This window comes from Stomoxys calcitrans, chromosome 4 (assembly GCF_963082655.1).
Source record: "Stomoxys calcitrans chromosome 4, idStoCalc2.1, whole genome shotgun sequence".
Classification (NCBI taxonomy): Eukaryota; Metazoa; Arthropoda; class Insecta; order Diptera; family Muscidae; genus Stomoxys; species Stomoxys calcitrans.
The window spans coordinates 181,677,161-181,695,561 of NC_081555.1; the positions used below are offsets into that span (position 1 = coordinate 181,677,161).

The 18,401-nt window shown below is 39.6% G+C and overlaps 1 protein-coding gene across 3 annotated transcripts; it reads left to right on the plus strand.

Annotated features, from left to right (window-relative positions):
- Window positions 1–7,743: 7,743 nt before the first annotated feature.
- LOC106092273 (E3 ubiquitin-protein ligase MARCHF2) lies at window positions 7,744–8,830 on the plus strand. Of its 3 annotated transcripts, XM_013259082.2 has the most exons (4): window positions 7,744–7,812; window positions 7,872–8,115; window positions 8,175–8,481; window positions 8,541–8,830. In XM_013259082.2, exons 2-4 carry the CDS (start codon window positions 7,891–7,893, stop codon window positions 8,693–8,695), a joined length of 687 nt encoding a protein of 228 aa, XP_013114536.1. In that variant the 5' UTR covers window positions 7,744–7,812; window positions 7,872–7,890; the 3' UTR covers window positions 8,696–8,830. The 3 variants fall into 3 exon arrangements, with proteins under 3 accessions (XP_013114536.1, XP_013114534.1, XP_013114537.1); XM_013259080.2 differs by having other exon boundaries at window positions 7,780–8,115; XM_013259083.2 differs by having other exon boundaries at window positions 7,780–8,112.
- Window positions 8,831–18,401: the final 9,571 nt, after the last annotated feature.

Sequence of the window (18,401 nt, forward strand, 5' to 3'; positions counted from 1 at the left end):
TTATTCTGGAAGCTTATCGGATTCGGCGCTGGCCGTGCTAATCTAGCGATGGTCAGAGAAAGAGAGTTCCTTCAATTCTGAACCTCAGCGATCAGATTTTCTGAACATATCGTCACATCTAATACCTCCTCCCTAATCCTATTAACAAAGGTAGCGGTGTTTCCAATATTAAGTGTTATTTGGTCGTTAGTATTAAAGAACTCTGCCAGGGCTTGGACCCGCTTATTAGTGTTGATACTACCCCACGAAATGTGGTGAGAGGTCGGAGTGCACTCTATTAGTACCTCGTTTCCTATCTGTCTTGCTTTCCCCACCAGCCGTTGCAGCTCCAAGGTGGGTGGCGGTGTCGGAGATTCGAAAGGCAGATAAAGTGTTGACAGGTATGCTCCACCGTTCTCACCACTATTGCATCCGACGTTGACAACTCTGGGGGAAAATATATAAATCAAATTTTTATGACAAATAACGCAGGTCCTCGGCCGAGTACCAGTGTAAGCATAGCATAATTGGTAGTTCATATGGTTCAGTCCAGAAACTTTGTTCCGGGTCGTCCATGGCTCCTGAATTAAGGCAATATGAATCTTGTCCTTGCTGATTTTCTCCATCGGAGCGTGTGTAGCAGTCTCGTTCCGATAGAGGTTTATTTGGATTACCTCAATCATTGGTCCTCCAGTAAATGGGCATCTTGGGAGTAGGTGATGATCTCATCGTCTGCTCCCTGTTCTTTAGACTGCATTGACTTTCCTGTCACTACACTGCCTGATGTCATTGTTTTAGGTTCTTTGCCTAGTCTAGTCTTCCATCTTTTTATCGTCGGGTCCCTGTTCGTTAAGCTTTATTGGGTTTCCATTTCCTGTACTACCTGGTGTTTCAATACTAGAATCTTTGCCTATCTTAGCCTTACAAATCTTAAGTAAATGGGCTTCTTGGGAGTAGGTGATGGTACCATCATCGGCTCCCTGTTCGTTGGATTGCATTGAGACTCATGTCGCTGCGCTGCCTAATGTTTCAATGTTAGGATCTTTATAATATAATAATTTTGGGCAATCAATAGTAAAATAAATTTAATTTTTTTTCTACTATTAATCTCGCACTATAGCGATTTCTTAGGATTAATTCTATTCTACTTTTCCTTTGGGGCTTAATACAATAGAAATAGTCTTTGCATTCATTTTACTTGTATGCTAATATTATTTAGCTTATCTGGACCAGCTTTACAGCATTGTTCTCAAGGACTCATTAAATGAAACAAGCACACACACACACATAAACATTAACAAAGATTCGTTTCGCAAAGTGTTTGTGAAGAAATTCCAATAAGGATTTGGCAGCATACGTTTGGTTCGTGTCGATTTACGTTTTCATTTAAACGTGGTCTAGCAGCCAACGTACCATAGAACCAGCCAACCAACCAACCAGCCTTCAATGTATATATTTTATATTTTCCATATGTAAATGGAGCGCAGAGGAACATGTTTTTATCTAAATACGTGTGATTATATCAATAAACACTTTGAGTGTTTTTATATGCTCCCTTGTGCTGTGCTCCAGCCAGCGGCTGGAATTGTCGACGACGATTGGGCCACAGAAGCGAAAACACGAATAAAATGTTTTTGGGATGAATATTTTTCGGCTGATTTTTCTTTATATGAGCAAATCGCAAAATAAACGGAAATCGTTGATGATTGGAAAAGCAGCATTTGACCAGATTCAACAATTTGTATCGCTTGCATAATCAACTAACCGAACCGGGCCCGCTCCGCTTTCTTTAACTTTCTAATATCTTTTTATGGTTTGGACACTTCGCCCAGAATGCGGCTATGGGGTTTGGGCCCAAATTTTTAGTGCCATATTCGTTTTCTGGTCTCCAAAACCTTTCATTTGATACCCATATTGTGCCCATCGGACCACTTTCGGATATGGGTAACGTTTTCGGGGTAAGGGGAGGGTCTGCCTCCACCCGATATCTAAAAATTATATAGCCTTTGTTTGCTTCCAGACAAACGTACACAATCTATGAACATTTTAATAAAATCGCTTCAGCTAAGTATCATATAGTCATAATGGGTCTAATGGCGTTTTTGAGAGGTGGCGTGGCTCCCTATACTTCGATCTGATTTTGTATGCCTGATTCAAAATCTTCTCCCGAATACCTTTCATTCGAGCCCCATATTGAAATGAACGTCCAATATGTCTGTTTGGGGAAGTTTTGGGGTTGGGGCGTCCCGATGGGTACTTAGACCCAAATTTTAATACCATATTCGTATTCTACTCTGCAATAGCTTCAATTTGATACCTATAATGTCCCGACCGGTCCACTTTTGATTTTGGGTTGTGTTTTTGGCATAAGGGAGAGAGTCCGTCCCCCTTCCGATACCGAAAAATTATATAGCCTATGTTTCCTTCCAGACTAACCTACACAATATGTGAAAATTTCGAGAAAATCGGTTCTGCCGTTTTCCAGTCTATATGGAACAAACAAACCATGTTCCATAAATCCGTGATTGGCTAATGTGCCCATTTTGGGCGTATTTGCGGCGGTAGGGGTGACCCCCTATACTTCGACACGAATTTGTATGCCAGATTCGTTATCTACTCTCGTATACTTTTCATTCGATACCCATATTGTCCTTATAGGTCCACTTTTGATTTAGGGTGGTGTTTTTGGGGTAACGGTGGAGGGTCCGCCCCCATCCGTTATCAATAAATTATAAAGCCTATTCCTGCTTTCTGATCATATTCGTAATCTACTCCCGAATATCTTTCATATGAGTACCATATTGTCATGGTCGTCAAATAAACCTATGTTAAGGGGTTTTGGGGCTGGGGGGGCCCTCCAGGTACTTGGACCCAACTTTTATTATGAAATTCGTGCTCTACACTCTACACTACTACCTTTCATATGAATCCCATATTGTCTCGATCGGTCCATGTCGTATCATGATTTCTCAAAAATGGTTGTTTATTATTTCGTATTGGTTGAATTGTTTCGAAATCGCTCCAATTTTGTATTTTAGGCAAATAGCTTTGGAAACATAAAACCTGCAGAAGAAAAGCACTGAAATCGGCAATAACAACAGCTGTAAAAGTAGCAACACAAGTGTCCGAATGTGCCGAGAGATACAAACTCGGGAGAAGGATAATTTTGTTAAAAACAAAATTTGCATTTTTAACGCACTTTTTATAGATTTTTTTTTAACAATAAAAGAATTGTATGAAATCGTATTGCTATTGAAGAGTAATAACGGGCTCGGTGCGCTTTCCTACACCCTTAAGTTGGGCCCAAGCAATAATATCAGATTCGTACACTTCTCCGAAAGACCTTCCAGTTGAATAAAGTCTAATCAGCATACATTACCATTTGGGGCAGTGTTTTTGTGGTGGGGGCCAACTTTCTATATCAGATTCGTGATCTACTCGTATATACGTTAAACTTGACACCGATATTGTCCTGATTGTTTAAGGTGTCGATTTGGATGTTTTTGTGGGTGGGGCGTTCCCCCTTGACTTTGTACCAGTCACCTGTTTTTGAGTTATATTAAAGGCGTAAACAGTGTGTGGAGTTTTCTATACACACCACCGAAGAACAGCAGAATATTAATTTAGTTATTGTGTTTGTAAAAATCAAATAAAATCAAAAAATACAGCCAAACCAATTACTTTTTTGTTTAATGCTCTTCCAGTTATCACATCTTGATAATAATTACTAAAACTCAAATTCAGAAAACGCAAAAAATAGTTCAAGCAAATTGGTACTTGCACTCAGTTTCGCACTCTTTCATTAATTTTAGAAAATGGTTTATATTATATACTTTACTAGCTGAACCGGGCCCGCTCCGCTGCGCCTCCTTTAACTCTCTAATATCTTTTTAAGGTGGGGACACTTCGTCCTGAATGCGGATATCGAATTTAGGGGGTGCTTTAGGGCGTACCCCAAAACACTTAGCTCCAAAATTTGATATCAAATTCTTTTTCTACTCTCAAATACCGCTGGGGCGCTGGGAACTTTGTGTTATGGCTTTCAACATCCGTGTTCAGTATGATCCGAATCGCTTTATAAACCGATATAGTCCCCATATAAACCGTTCCCCCGATTTGACTTCTTGATCCCCTAGAAGCCTCAATTTTCATCCGATTTCGTTTGAATTTGGGAAAAGGCTTGTGTTATGACTTTCAACATCCATACCATGTATGATCTGAATGGGTCTTTAAACAGATATAGCTTTCGTATAAACTAATATCCGGATTTGACTCTTTAGCCTTTAGGAGACTTCATGTTCATCCCATTTGGCTGAAATTTGGAGCATAGACTTGAGTTATGACTTCCAACATCGATGATGATCCGAGCCGGTCTATAAACAGATATAGCCCCCATAAAAACTGATCCCTCGAATCGACTTCTTCAGCCCTTAGAAGCCTACATTTTCACCTGATTTGGCTGAAATCTGGCCCAAACCCCTATCTTATGACTTATAGCACCAGTGCCAAGTTTCATCAGAATCGGTCAATATGGTGACATATGCCCACCTAAGTACCGATAACTTGATTTGACTTCTTGAAACCAAAATAATTCAAATACGAACTCAGTTACCAAGGGTAAATTTTTAGTGCTCAAAAGGATTTGCAATGCTCAAAAGGAAGAAAGAGATTAGTTTACCGATTGACACAGAATCACTTTCTGATTCGATTTAGTTTTGTCTGTCCGTCTGTCTGTCTGTCTATCTGTCTGTCTGTCTATTTGTCTGTCTGCCTGTATGTCTGTCTGTCTGTCTGTCTGTCTATCTGTCCGTCTGTTTGTCCATGTGGTTGTCCATCTGTTTGTCTGTCTGTCCGTCCGTCTGTCTGTCCGTCCGTCTGTCTGTCCGTCTGTCTGTCTTTTCGACTTTCTGTCCGTCTGTCTGTCCGTCAGTCTGTCCGTCTGTCTGTCCGTCTGTCTGTCCGTCTGTCTGTCCGTCTGTCTGTCCGTCTGTCTGTCCGTCTGTCTGTCCGTCTGTCTGTCCGTCTGTCTGTCCGTCTGTCTGTCTGTCTGTCCGCCTGTCTGTCTGTCCGTCTGTCTGTCCGTCTGTCTGTCTGTTTGTCCGACTGTCTGTCCGCCTATCTTTCTTTATGTCTGTCCGTCTGTCGGTCTGTCTGTCTATCTGTCGGTCCGTATGTCTGTCTGTCCATCTGTCTGTCTGTCCGTCTGGCCATGTTAATTTGTGTACAGGTACAGGTCGCAATTTTTATCCGATCGTCTTAAAAAAATAGGTTCAGATTTGCATATAGCTCCCATATATGTATATGTTCGTCCGATTTGGAATATTATTGCAATAATGTGATTATTTGTAAACCGATTTTATTGAAATTTGGCAGGAAGGATTTTCCCTTGACTCTAGACATTACTGGTGAAATTTATAGAAAACCGCAGCCACTGCAAGCGCGGATTGACTGATCTTCCCAAAATTGTATACAACGCTTTTTTCCACAACTACCACAATACCTAAGAAGTTTGCTTAAAATCGGTTCAGATTTAGATATAGCTCCATGTAGCCATGTCTAAGTTCGTTAGATTTTGGGTAATTTGCAATAATGTTGTCTTTTGTCAACCGTAGTTATTACAGTTTGAACATATTTGAAAACGTCCGCCGAGGTCCATCAAAATTAGTTCAGAATTATATATAGCTCCCACTTTGTATTTATAGGGAAGGTGTACGGTATTATACAGTCAGCACCGCCCGAGTTTTGCCTTTCCTTACTGGTTGTGTTTTATTTTGTTTATCCCGCAATGTTATAGCTTGAATTTAGTACATTGAGTTGTGTAAGTCTTTTACACATTTTGTTGCCCGATTTCGATGATATTGAAACAGTGAGTTGTGTTAGACATCCGTACCGTACCATATTTCGATATATTTTCTATGTGTTTATTAAAAGTGCTTTTTTAACAGTATTTTGATGAAATGTGGTTAATATACAGAGGTTGTCAGAAAAGCTTACTTATTTGAATAAACCGAAGTGGGTGCATCTGTTATGGGAAGTCAGCAAGTTTCTCTCACCAGTCAGTTGCCATTATGCTCTGGTCTAAGGAGCAGGTACCGTTCCCGTCGAAAGCTTATTTTCTTACCATAGCTCACTTGTTGCTATAAAACGTGCCTTCCGCTTCAATGCTCTCCAGATTTGAGTGCGATTTCTTTTTATGGGTTTATTTGACATCCCTGGTTTATGTCGATCGATCACGTATCATAGCACACCTCAAAAACAACATTCGTGACGCTATTGGCAACATATGTATTAATATGTATCAAATATTGGGCACGAATTTCAAAAATCAACTTGATCATGATCATCTGGACATTCCAAATCGATTTAGCCATATCTTATTATCTGTCTATCGAAAGCATGCATGCTATGCAGCAACTGAAGCCAGGAGCTGAAAAGTTTACTTTATGGGTTCAAATTTCAGTAGTTCGAGGTGTTACAAAATGAATGACAATGTCTTTTTTTTAACGAACCTTTTTCCAGCATCACCCTATACCATTGCGTTATGTACACTGATTTTATTAAGCGCTCATTGATGGCTATGTTTGAGTTTATGTAGATGAGTGTGTGTGTGTGTGGGCGAAAGTATGAAAGAAACGTTTTTTTATTCCTTCTGTTGTTAGGCCGTTGCCTCGCTATTATTGTAGCTGTTTTATTCAAACATTATGCATACACTCATCTTAGATATTCACACTTGCAGACAATAGACGACTACTAAACACACACACACACACACACACACGCGTGCACGCATTTCCTAATACTAACACTTCTTGCAAGCACTGAAATCGTATAATGCGCCAGTGGAAAGAGTAGGCACATAAACAAACTCATTTTATTGTGATTGAATTTTGTTTGTTTGCCAAACATTCACACACAGAGGCACATAGGCACACTCACGCATTCGCTCACTCATTCGCATTTACATAAAAACGAACACAAACAAATAGAAAGCCAACCGACCTATAATCGAATGAGCATCCATCCGTGTATGAATGGGAATGCGAATCTCTTGGTAAGAGTGCGGCTTCGCATGAATTTAGCTTACAAAACAAACGGGAAAGAAATCTAAATTCCAGACCTGAAAAGCGTTCATTGTTGGCTGGGCATGGGTATGGGTTAGAAATTCTTCACCTGCCTCAACAAAAATACCATAAATATTCCTTCACACCCTCTCAGCCACACATATAGGGCCATTAATAGAACACACGAAGCCATTTGCTTAGCTACGAATGCACAAAGCCTATAACTACAATTATAATTGGCAATGGCAATGCAAGTGATTCCGATCCCTACATAAGGTCATCAGTTTCAATGGAATGTGATACTGGCATGTCCATAGGTGGGCATAGTTATTCAAACCATTGTTTGTGTATGTATACACATACACAAACTGTGTTCACTTTCAATAATAATGGCTATGTTACGATTAGTGAGTGGTGTGTGGGCGATCTGGTCTATGTACCACATAGCGTATGATTTACAAAGTGGATAAAATCAAAAAGTATACGCCATGATGGCCAATATTGGGTGCGAATGGAGGTGTGAAAACATGAAATGTGTAATTGGTATCAAGAATTAAAGAATAACAAGTGAAAAGGCCTTATGTTCGGCCGGCCCTAACTTTGGATACCCACACCTACGATGATATGTATCCGCACCGGAAAATACACCATTTGGGCCACAATCTCTTTTTATGAGGTTTATGCACTTTGTATAAACATTTTTTAATTAGCAAGATTGTCTAAATTTTCAATCAGAAATATTTGAAATTCTCAAAATGTAGAAAAAGAAAAAGTCTGTGAAATTTGAAAATAGTTTGTTTGGATTGTTACAAAAATATACAAAATTACCAGTTCCCCCTTCTAGCCCACAATGAACAGCAATACCGCTATACAAAATTCCTCTGAGGTTAATGACAATCAAGGTAGTCAACCAAGCCAGGCAATTGGCCTAATTCCGGTGCCAGCAATTGAGTCAGCTCAACCCATTGAATCACTGGATTCGTTCGACGCCTTCGGTAGTTCATGCAGAATATGCCGCTGGAATCGTAGCAATATGGAGATTTTACAAAGTCCATGTCTATGCAAGGGAACTGTGGTAAGGTGTAATCTGAATGTGTCGCTATATCAGCACTTCTGTTTGTTTCTTCTTTGCAGGGTTACATACATCTTCAATGTCTTAAGAGGTGGATCATGCAACGCCGAAGCACATATTGTGAGATATGTAATACTCCCTTTAGCTTGCCCGTTGAGAAGCATAGTTTCTGTCAAACGATGAAGAAGTTTATCATCCAATGCGCCGCACCAAGTTTCAAGCAGCTTCTAATGGGCGCATCTTTAGTACCGCTGAGCAATGTCATTTTCCATCAGATGCTCCAATGCCTGGAAGATATTAATCCCAATTCCCATGAACATTTAATAGCATCTGAAGTTTTGATCTCATCCTGTTCCCTATTGACCTCAAGTAAGCAATATATAGATTCAAATGACTTTGTTTTGCATAAAATTTTGTCATATTTTTAGGTGTTCTTTTCTTTCGATTCTTTGAATATATGATGTCTCGCATTCTCTTGATACGCACCATTGTTGGTCATTGGTGGACATTCGGCGACGCGGTTGACTTTCCGCTTGTTCAGTGGGACAGCGGTATAGTTGAAGTGTTTTGGAATGCGAATTGATAAATCACTTTACCAGCCAATTATATTAAATAGCTAATAAGAAATGATTATTTTCCACACCGAACAAATTTTATGGGCGCAATAATTTTTCATTAAAAAAAATCGTTTTCTTCTGACAAAAGTAGCAAAAAGTGAGTTGGCGTTGTTTTGGATTGACATTCTTTTTTATAATTAATCAACACCAGGGTATGTCCCTACATACATCCATTGCGTTGGCGAATGTATAATCAGGAGTCGGAGGGGGGAAAGAGGGAGTACTCTTTATTCACATTTGCTTGAAATTTCCGAAGGTTGCAAGTAGTGGCAAAGATATTTGCTCGAAGTTGATTTCACATTCGAAATGTTCGGGCAAACAACCGTTCGGTCAAATAGGATGCGGTCAATTGGCCAAACGATCACATACTGGTGTGCGTTCCTTGAAAATCTTGTGTCTCCGGTGAACCTTCTTATTTCAGGGATTAGAAGACATATCTCTGCGAAGCAAGCACAATGAAAGTATCGACGGTGCTCATTTGAAATAACAGAGTTGGATACCATGGCCGATCAACACCATCGATCTCCTCTGAATCCGGTCAAGTAGCCCCAAGGAGGACTTCGGAGCCCCGCCCATATATGGCAGATATATTCGATCTTAGACCTAATGTTGCATAAATATTGAAGAGATCAGAGGAAGTAAACTATTGTACTTTTTGTACCGATTAAAAAAGCCCAAGCATCTGAATGCTGCTTTCGAAAATTCGAATATATGTTTTGACCAATGGACATCACATTGTATCCTCGTTCCCAGAACATCAAGAGCGAGAAGATAATTTGGACAATAAACAAGTCAATGTTCAATTATGTTTAACAAAATATTGGTCTTTTTAATAGCTATATGTAAAAATAAACTGATCTGAACCATATACGGATGTCGAACAGCCTAAGATAAGTCAATGTGTCAAATTTCAGTTAAATCGGATTATAAATGCGCCTTTTTTGGGGCTAAGACTTTTAATCGAGATATTGGTCTATATGGCAGCTATATACAAATCTTGATCGATCAAGACCAAATGGCGGAAATATATGGAGGGGCATAACTTAACTCTCTGTCCTAAATTTCGGCAAATAAATGCGCCAAAATCGACAATAAATGCGCCATTCTTAGACCCAAAATATTAAATGAGAGATCGGTCTATATGGCAGCTATATCCAAATCTGGACCGATCTGAGTGAAATTCAAAAAGGATGTCGAAGGGTCCAACACAACTCACTGTCCCAAATTGCGGCGACATCGGACAATAAATGGGCTTTTTCTGGCCCCAAAACCGAGAGATCGGTCTATATGGCAGCTATATCCAAATCTTCACCGATCTGTGCCATAATGCATAACTATGTCAAGGGGTTTAATCTTACTCAATGTCCCAAATTCCGGCGACATCTGACAATAAATGCGTCTTTTACGGGCCTAAGACCCTAAATCGGAAGATCGGTCTATATGGCAGCTATATCCAAATCTGGACCGATCTGGGCCAAATTGACGAAGGACGTCGAAGGGCCAAACACAACCCACTGTCACAAATTTCAGCAAAATCGGATAATAAATGTGGCTTTTATGGGCCTAAGACCCTAAATCGGCGGATCGGTGTATATGGCAGCTATATTCAAATCTGGGCCAATCTGGACCTAAATCGGCGGATCGGTCTATATGGGGGCTATATCAGGATATAGTCCGATATGGCCCATCTTCGAACTTAACCTGCTAATGAAGAAAAAATTAATCTGCGCAAAGTTTTAGCTAAATATCTCTATTTTTAAAGACAGTAGCGTAATTTCAACAGACATACGGACAGACGGAAGGACAGACGGACGGGCATGTCTAGATCGTCTTAGATTTTTACGCTGATCAAGAATATATATATTTTATAGGGTCGGAAGTGGATATTTCGATGTGTTGCAAACGGAATGACAAAATGAATATACCCCCATTCTTCGGTGGTGGGTATAAAAACAACAGACAGTGTTTGCTGATGTCAGTAAAATTGTTTTTCTAGGTATATCAGTAATTTCTAATTTGTCATATATACCGGTGTGAGCTTGATAACACTTCGTTCCTACTACCCTGCATAATCAAGTTGGACGGACCTCGTTTTGGTGGCATCAATCTCAACGCAAGACTAAACTTGTGATCAGGATTTTTTTTCAACCCACCACACATATATATTTTTGATGAGCATGAAAATCTAAGAAGATCTTGCCATGTTCGTGGGCCTGTCCGTATATCTATTGAAATTACGCTACAGTCTATATCTTGATAATGCCCGCATATAGACCGATCCGCCTATTTAGGGTCTTAGGCCCATAAAAGCCATATTTATTGTCCGATTTTGCTGAAATTTGGGACAGTGAGTTGTGTTAGGCCCTTCGACATCATTCTTTAATTTGGCACAGATCGGTTCAGGTTTGGATATAGCTGCAATATAGACCGATCTCTCGATTTAGGGTTTTGGGCCCATAAAAGGCGCATTCATTTTCCCATTGCACCGAAATTTGGGACAGTGAGTTGTGTTAGGCCCTTCAACATTCTTCTTCAATTTGGCTCAGATCGGTCCAGATTTTGGATATAGCTGCCATATAGACCGATCTCTCGATTTAAGGTTTTGGGCCCATAAAAGGCGCATTTATAGTTGGATTTTGCCGAAATTTGGGACAGTACGTTGTGTTAGGCCCTTCAACATTAATTTTCAATTTGGCTCAGATCGGTCCAGATTTGGATATAGCGGCCATATAGACCGATCGCTCGTTATATGGTTTTGGGCCCATAAAAGGCGGGTTTATTTATCGATTTCGCCAAAATTTGGGACAGTGAGTGGCGTAAGGTTCTTCGACAACTTCCTGCAATTTGACCCTGATCGGTTCAGATTTGGATATAGCTGCCATATAGACCGATCTCTCGATTTAAGGTTTTGGGCCCATAAAAGGCGCATTTATTGTGCGATGTCGTCGAAATTTGGGGCAGTGAGTTGTGTTAAGCCCTTCGACATCCTTCTTCAATTTGGCACAGATCGGTCTAGATTTGGATATAGCTGACATATAGACCGATCTCTCGTTATATGGTTTTGGGCCCATAAAAGGCGGGTTTATTTATCGACTTCGCTGAAATTTGGGACAGTGAGTGGCGTTAGGGTCTTCGAAAACTTTCTGCAATTTGACCCATATCGGTTCAGATTTGGATATAGCTGCCATATAGACCGATCTCTCGATTTAAGGATTTAGAGTCATAAAAAGCGCATTAATTGTTCGATTTCGCCGAAATTTGTGACAGTGAGTTGTGTTAGACCCTTCGATAGACCTCTTTAACTTGGCCCAGATCGGTTCAGATTTGGATATATCTGCCGGCTACCAAAAAGACCAATATTTTGTTCTACAAAATTGAACAATGACTTGTACTTATTAGACCATTCAATATCCGTTTCGAATTTGGTTCAAATCGGACCCTTTTTCGGTAAAGCTGCTATGCGGGCATAAATTATGCTTTGTTCACCGGATTATGATGAAAGGTAGTTTACATATTTACCCGAGGTGGTGGGTATCCAAAGTTCGGCCTGGCCGAACTTAACGCCTTTTTACTTGTTTCAGATTCTAGCATGTAAATAGAATTGAATAACAATTATTTCGACACAACGAAATCAATCATATGTAGATGTCTTTTTAAACGAGCCAGTTGTTGTATGCGGTTTGTTAACGTCAAGGTGACGTACAGGGAGTGAATGAGTTATTCTGCTAAGCCTTTACGGTGAGAGGCACACTGGGAACACACTATCAGGCAAACTATGGGAGTTACTGCTGGTACTGTGGGCAGTTGATTCCCAGTGAATTTTTTACGGTTGCCATGATTTGAAATTTGATTAGGGAGCCGTGCATCGTCTCAATAATTACCGATTGACGCGTTGACAGCGTCAAGGACTAGGATGAGAGCGATGAAGTCGATGTCAATGACGATGATGATGAAGTCTGTTGTCAATGTTGACATTGTTCGCATCATAAATCCGCTCTGTGTTAAAACACTTGGGGGGAATCTGGGTGACCGTTAAAGGTTTTAAGGGATTTAATTGCATTTTTTTCCACTCCGGCCGTTCATCGGTCAATGTATTTGCTCAGCACTGAGCATAGCGAGCACATGAAGCCTGAGTGCGCCACACTCGGACTCAGTATATGGGTGACGTGAAATGTCCGTGTCCTTAATTCACAACGACGAATGTAGATTGTGTTCAATTGACGCTTGTCATTCATGTGCTGACTGGTTGACAGAGTGACTGTTCCTACAATGATTGTATGACTTACTCACATCCACATCAACATGTATACACATATATCGATATATGAATAAATGCTCAGAAGTATTCCTACTGTCCTGAATGCTTAAAAAAAGAGGAGAAGAGCGATGATGATATTGGTGTGGTTTATCCTTGTCAATGATGATGACGACGACGACGACGATAATGACGATGATGAGCATGGCGATTACGTTGATTTACGTCATTTACTGGGCGCTGTCATGAAAGCTCATTTTACCAACACACATTTGCACATTAATTCATACATACTCTGAACTGACATTAATGTTCATATGCATATACATATGTGTATGCATTTGTGTGTAGTGCAGTGCAGTGCCTCCTCTTCTGTCATAGCATGCCAAATTAGATATTTGCTTAGAATAGTAGAAACATTTATGCTTCAACTTTTCTACGCAATAGCAACTAAAAATGAAAGTGTATCGCTTTGGGCCGGATTTGAGCCATGTGGGGGCCTTTGTGCAAAATTTTAGCTAAATTCATAAACTTGTTTTACATAAAACTGTTATGGAAAAGTTACCATGAAAGGTTTACATTACTGTACCAGATTTCAGTTAGACTTCTGTCCTATATGACAGCTATAGGCAAAAATTGAATATCTAAACCAAATTTGAATATCTAAATCGATTTTTGTAGACTTCGTCAAAATCTGTGTAAAATGGAGGTGACTACAGTTTTATTAGTGAAAATCGCTATCGGTCGATTTATCCCTTAGTGGCCTTACAGTAGTTTGTAACGTTGTATTATCTTCGGCTGAGCTAGACCAGCAGTCGTTCAGGGATTACCTTCAAGGACCTACAAGAAGAAACATCACAGTACCTAGTGATCTTTTTATACCCACCACCGTAGGATGGGGGTATATATGTTGTCATTTGCAACACATCGAAATATCCATTTGAGAGTCTATATAGTGTACATTTTCTTGGCCGTCGTTAAAGTCTAAGACGATCTAGCCATGTCCGCCCGTCTGTCCATCTGCCTGTCCGTCTGTCTGTTGAAATCACGCTACAGCCTTTAAAAATAGAGATATTGAGCTGAAACTTTGCACACATGTTTTTGTCCATATGCAGATTAAGTTTGAAAATGGGCTACATCCGACTATATCTTCATATAGCCCTCATATAGACCGATCTGAAGATATAAGGTCTTTGGCCTATTAAAGCCACATTTATAATCCGATTTTGTTGAAATTCGGGACAGGGAGTTGTGTTAGGCCTCTCGATATCCCTGTTAAGTGCGGCCTAGATGGGTCTTGATTTAGATATAGCTGCTCTATAGACCGATCTCCGGATTTTAGGTTTTGTGCCCATGAGTGGTGCATTTATTGTCCGATTTCACTGATATTTGTGACACTGAGCTCTGTAAGATCCCCACACATTCTTGTTTAATTCAGCCTAGATCGGTCCAAGTTTGGATATAGCTGCCATACAGACCGATCCCTTGATTTAAGGATTTCTCATAAATTTGATATGGCGAGTTGTGTTTGGCCCCTCGACATTCCTACCGAATATGATCAAAATCGGGCTATGTTTGAATATAGGTGCTATATGTATCGTTCTACCAATTTGAGTTCTTGGGACAATAAAATCATTTTTATTACTCGATTTTGCTGAAGTTTTACACAGTGGGCTGTATTAGGCTCTTGGATATTCGTGTTAATATAATTCAGATAGGTCTATATTTGGATAAAGCTACCACATACATATACCGATCTCCCGAGTGAAATTCTTGGGCCCATAAAAGTTTAATTTTTTACCGATGAATACAATGAGTTGTGTTAGACCATAACATATCTTTCCTGAATATGGTGGAGGTCGGACTCTATTTAGATATAGCTGCTATGGTTTTATAAATGATGCATTTTTCACCATATTATGACGAAAGGTTGTTAATATAAATATCCGAGTTGGTGGGTATTCAAAATTACGCCCGGCCAAACTCTTAGCGCTATTTTACCTGTTTTATTTCCTTTATTGAGATGGTTAATTTTACTCTCCCTAGGCTTTTCCGTAATTTTGTAGCTGAAATTTCTCCTTTTTGTTTCGAGCTGCCGTTTTCCTGAATAAGGATACTAGGCTGCATGATTTTTTTCTGGGAAGTTCAGTTCTGGCAAGAGCATTGAGGTCGAGAGCATAATCTATTTTGCTCCTAGGCGACCCTAATCGTTTCTATCCCATTACTGGATTGCCAGCCATGTTTGTGGCAAGTGGTTCAAGTCGTAAAAGGGGTTACGAGGCCTATACCCAATTCTTTGTAAAATTTGTGAAGCCCCTAGTGAATATTGTAAAGCCCCAAAACAAGTTTTGTGGGGCTAAGAGCTCTACACTGACGTCCGCACACCCCGTTAAAATCTAATTTCATTTGTGTTTATTTGTACCTTATGATTGCATGCTTTTTATACTTTTCCGTTTGTAACACCTCGAAAAATTGAACTTGGACCTCATAAAGGTATATATTCTTGACCATCTCGAAATTCTGATTCGAACTAGCAATGCCCGTCCGTCCGTCTGTCGAAATCTCGGTAGCGACCAAACGCATAAGGCTAGCCGCTTGAAATCATGCACAGATACTTTATATTGATGTAGGTTGTTGGGGATTGCAAATGGGCCATATCGGTTTAAATTTTTGATGTAGCTCCCATATAAACCGATCTTCCGATTGGACTTCTAGAGCCAATGGGAGCCACAATTTTTGTCCGATTTGGCTGAAATTTTGCACATTGTGTTCTGTTATGACTCCAACAACTGTGCCATGTACGGTCCAAATCGGTCAAGAACCTGATACCTATAAACCGATCTCCCTATTTGATTTCTTGAGCTTCTGGAAGCCTCAATTATCATCCGATTTGGCTGAAATATTGAACAAAGTAATCTATTATGACTTGCAACAACGGAACCGAGTACGGTACAAATCTGTCTGTAACCTGATATAGCTCCCATATAAACCGATCTCCAGATTGACTTCCTGAGCCACTGGAAGCCGTAATTTTTGTCCGATTTGAATGAATTTTGTGCATGGTTTTCTGTTATGACTTCTAACAACTGTGCTTAGAACGATTCAAATTGGTCAAAAACATAATAAAGCTCCCATATAAACCGATTTCCAGATTTGACTTGTTGAACCCTTACAAGCTGCGATTTTTTCCGATTTGGCTGAAATTTAGCATATAGTTTTCTGTTTTGACTCTCAAACACTGACAGAAGTACGGTTCAATTCGGACTATAACTAGATAAAGCTCCCATAATTTTGCAGAATCCATTGTAGTGGGTTACGAAGATTCGCCCCGCCTGAATTTAACACGCTTTTATTTGTTTATTTTAACAACCATACCGTAACATTTGTTTTCTTTTTATTAGTTTGGTTAGACCGTTCCACAGAATCGAGTAACTTTCCTTGCTAAGATATTTTTCGGGAGTCTAAAATCCACATTATTTATGTCCTAGATTGTACCCATTATGGTTCAATGAGACCCGGACCTCCACCAGTCTGAACCTAGCAGTTTTGATGGCTCTCATAGCCTCAGTTGACCCATAAGCCAAATATTTTCTTTTCTACCTTGGAATACAATAGACGTTCAAAGAGCCAAAAACCCTCAGGGGTTGAAAACTTCTTAAATGATAACTTGTTAGTTAAAAAATTATGTTTGATCTTAACAAGCTCAGTAAATATTCTGTTGTTGCAATATTTAGGCACTGACAAAGAGGCCCTCCATTGAAAGCGCTGATCGACTCTGAAATTATCATTTGGAGCGTTTACCCAAAACCAAAATGATTCAATGATTATTGCACGTTAGCCATTGTCAACATCGTCATTGCAATTTGAACCACTGCCTCCATCAACGCTCTCTACCATTATTGCCCAGCAACACAAACGCACACACACACACACAGCCATTTTCACAATTGCAAAGTCATACTCAACATGGTCATATAAGAACATAGGATGGAAACGAAAAATGTCACTGTTATATCTAGAATCGTTTATTTTTAATTAACTCGTTGCTATCGTTTGAAATGAAATCAAAGGGATTTAAATCAATAACTTTTTTTATAACTGAAACTTTGACCAAGAGACTATCAAAAAAGGTTTATGATACACCCACCCTTGTGTTCGAACAGTCACACTGTCGAATGTGGCATTTCGACAAGAACAGAAAAGTTGCCAACATTTAAACTATCTACGAACATATCTGTCAACATTTATTTCTCATTACTGAAGTTAGGCATCAAATACTCGGTTGAATGATACTGCCGATGATGCCGAATGTGATGATAATGACGAGGAAGATGAGAATGAGGATGAGTAAGACCATTGCCATGCCATGGATGAGGGTGTGATGAATGTTGATGGCAAGTTTGCCTGCTGCTGCTATTATGAAATATCCATTCGAATACTGTCATGAGTTCAAAATCATAATTCCTTGTCCATGGAGAATAGAAAATGAGAAAAAAGGCATTCGTTCATTAACATGTGTGACAGCCCATGTGTCCCATCATCACATTTGTTGGAGAACCAATTATCCCACTCTACCATCATATGCCGTTTGATGGGTACTGGACTTTCTTTGGTTGCCATACTAGGTAGTATGGATGCTGACGAGTCAAACAATTTGTCATGTGCAATGTATACCTGCCTGCTAATAAGGCATTGAGCATTTGGTACATCATTGGAACTGAATGCTAATTCTACCTCTTTCTCTCTCCTTGATCACATCATGGAGTTTTCCGAAAGCAGTTTAAAGTGAGTAGCTGTTATGCACGACCTTGAAGAACCACAATTATAAATAGAAAACAAGTAAAAGCGTGCTAAGTTCGGCCGGGCCGAATCTTATATACCATCCACCATGGATCGAATTTGTCGAGTTCTTTTCCCGGTATCTTTTTTTGGGTAAATATTTGATAAAAGGAAAGTATTGCTATTGGGTTGCCCAAAATGTAAATGCGGATTTTTAAAAGAAAGTAAATGCATTTTTAATAAAACTTAGAATGAACTTTAATCAAATATACTTTTTTTACACTTTTTTTCTAAAGCAAGCTAAAAGTAGCAGTTGATAACTGACAGAAGAAAGAATGCAATTACAGAGTCACATGCTGTGAAAAAATTTGTCAACGCCGACTATATGAAAAATCCGCAATTACTTTTTGGGCAACCCAATGTAATATTGGAGCTAAAATATCAATTTATCGTCCTATTAGGACCATAATTGAACTGAATGTTGGAGATCATAGTAGAAGTCGTTGTGTGAAATTGCAGCCAATTCGAATAAAAAATGCGCACTTAAGGGGGTCAAGAATTAAAAGAGGAAGATCGCTTATATGGGAGCTGTATCAGCCAAATCGGATAATAATTACGACCTCTAGACGACCTCTAGA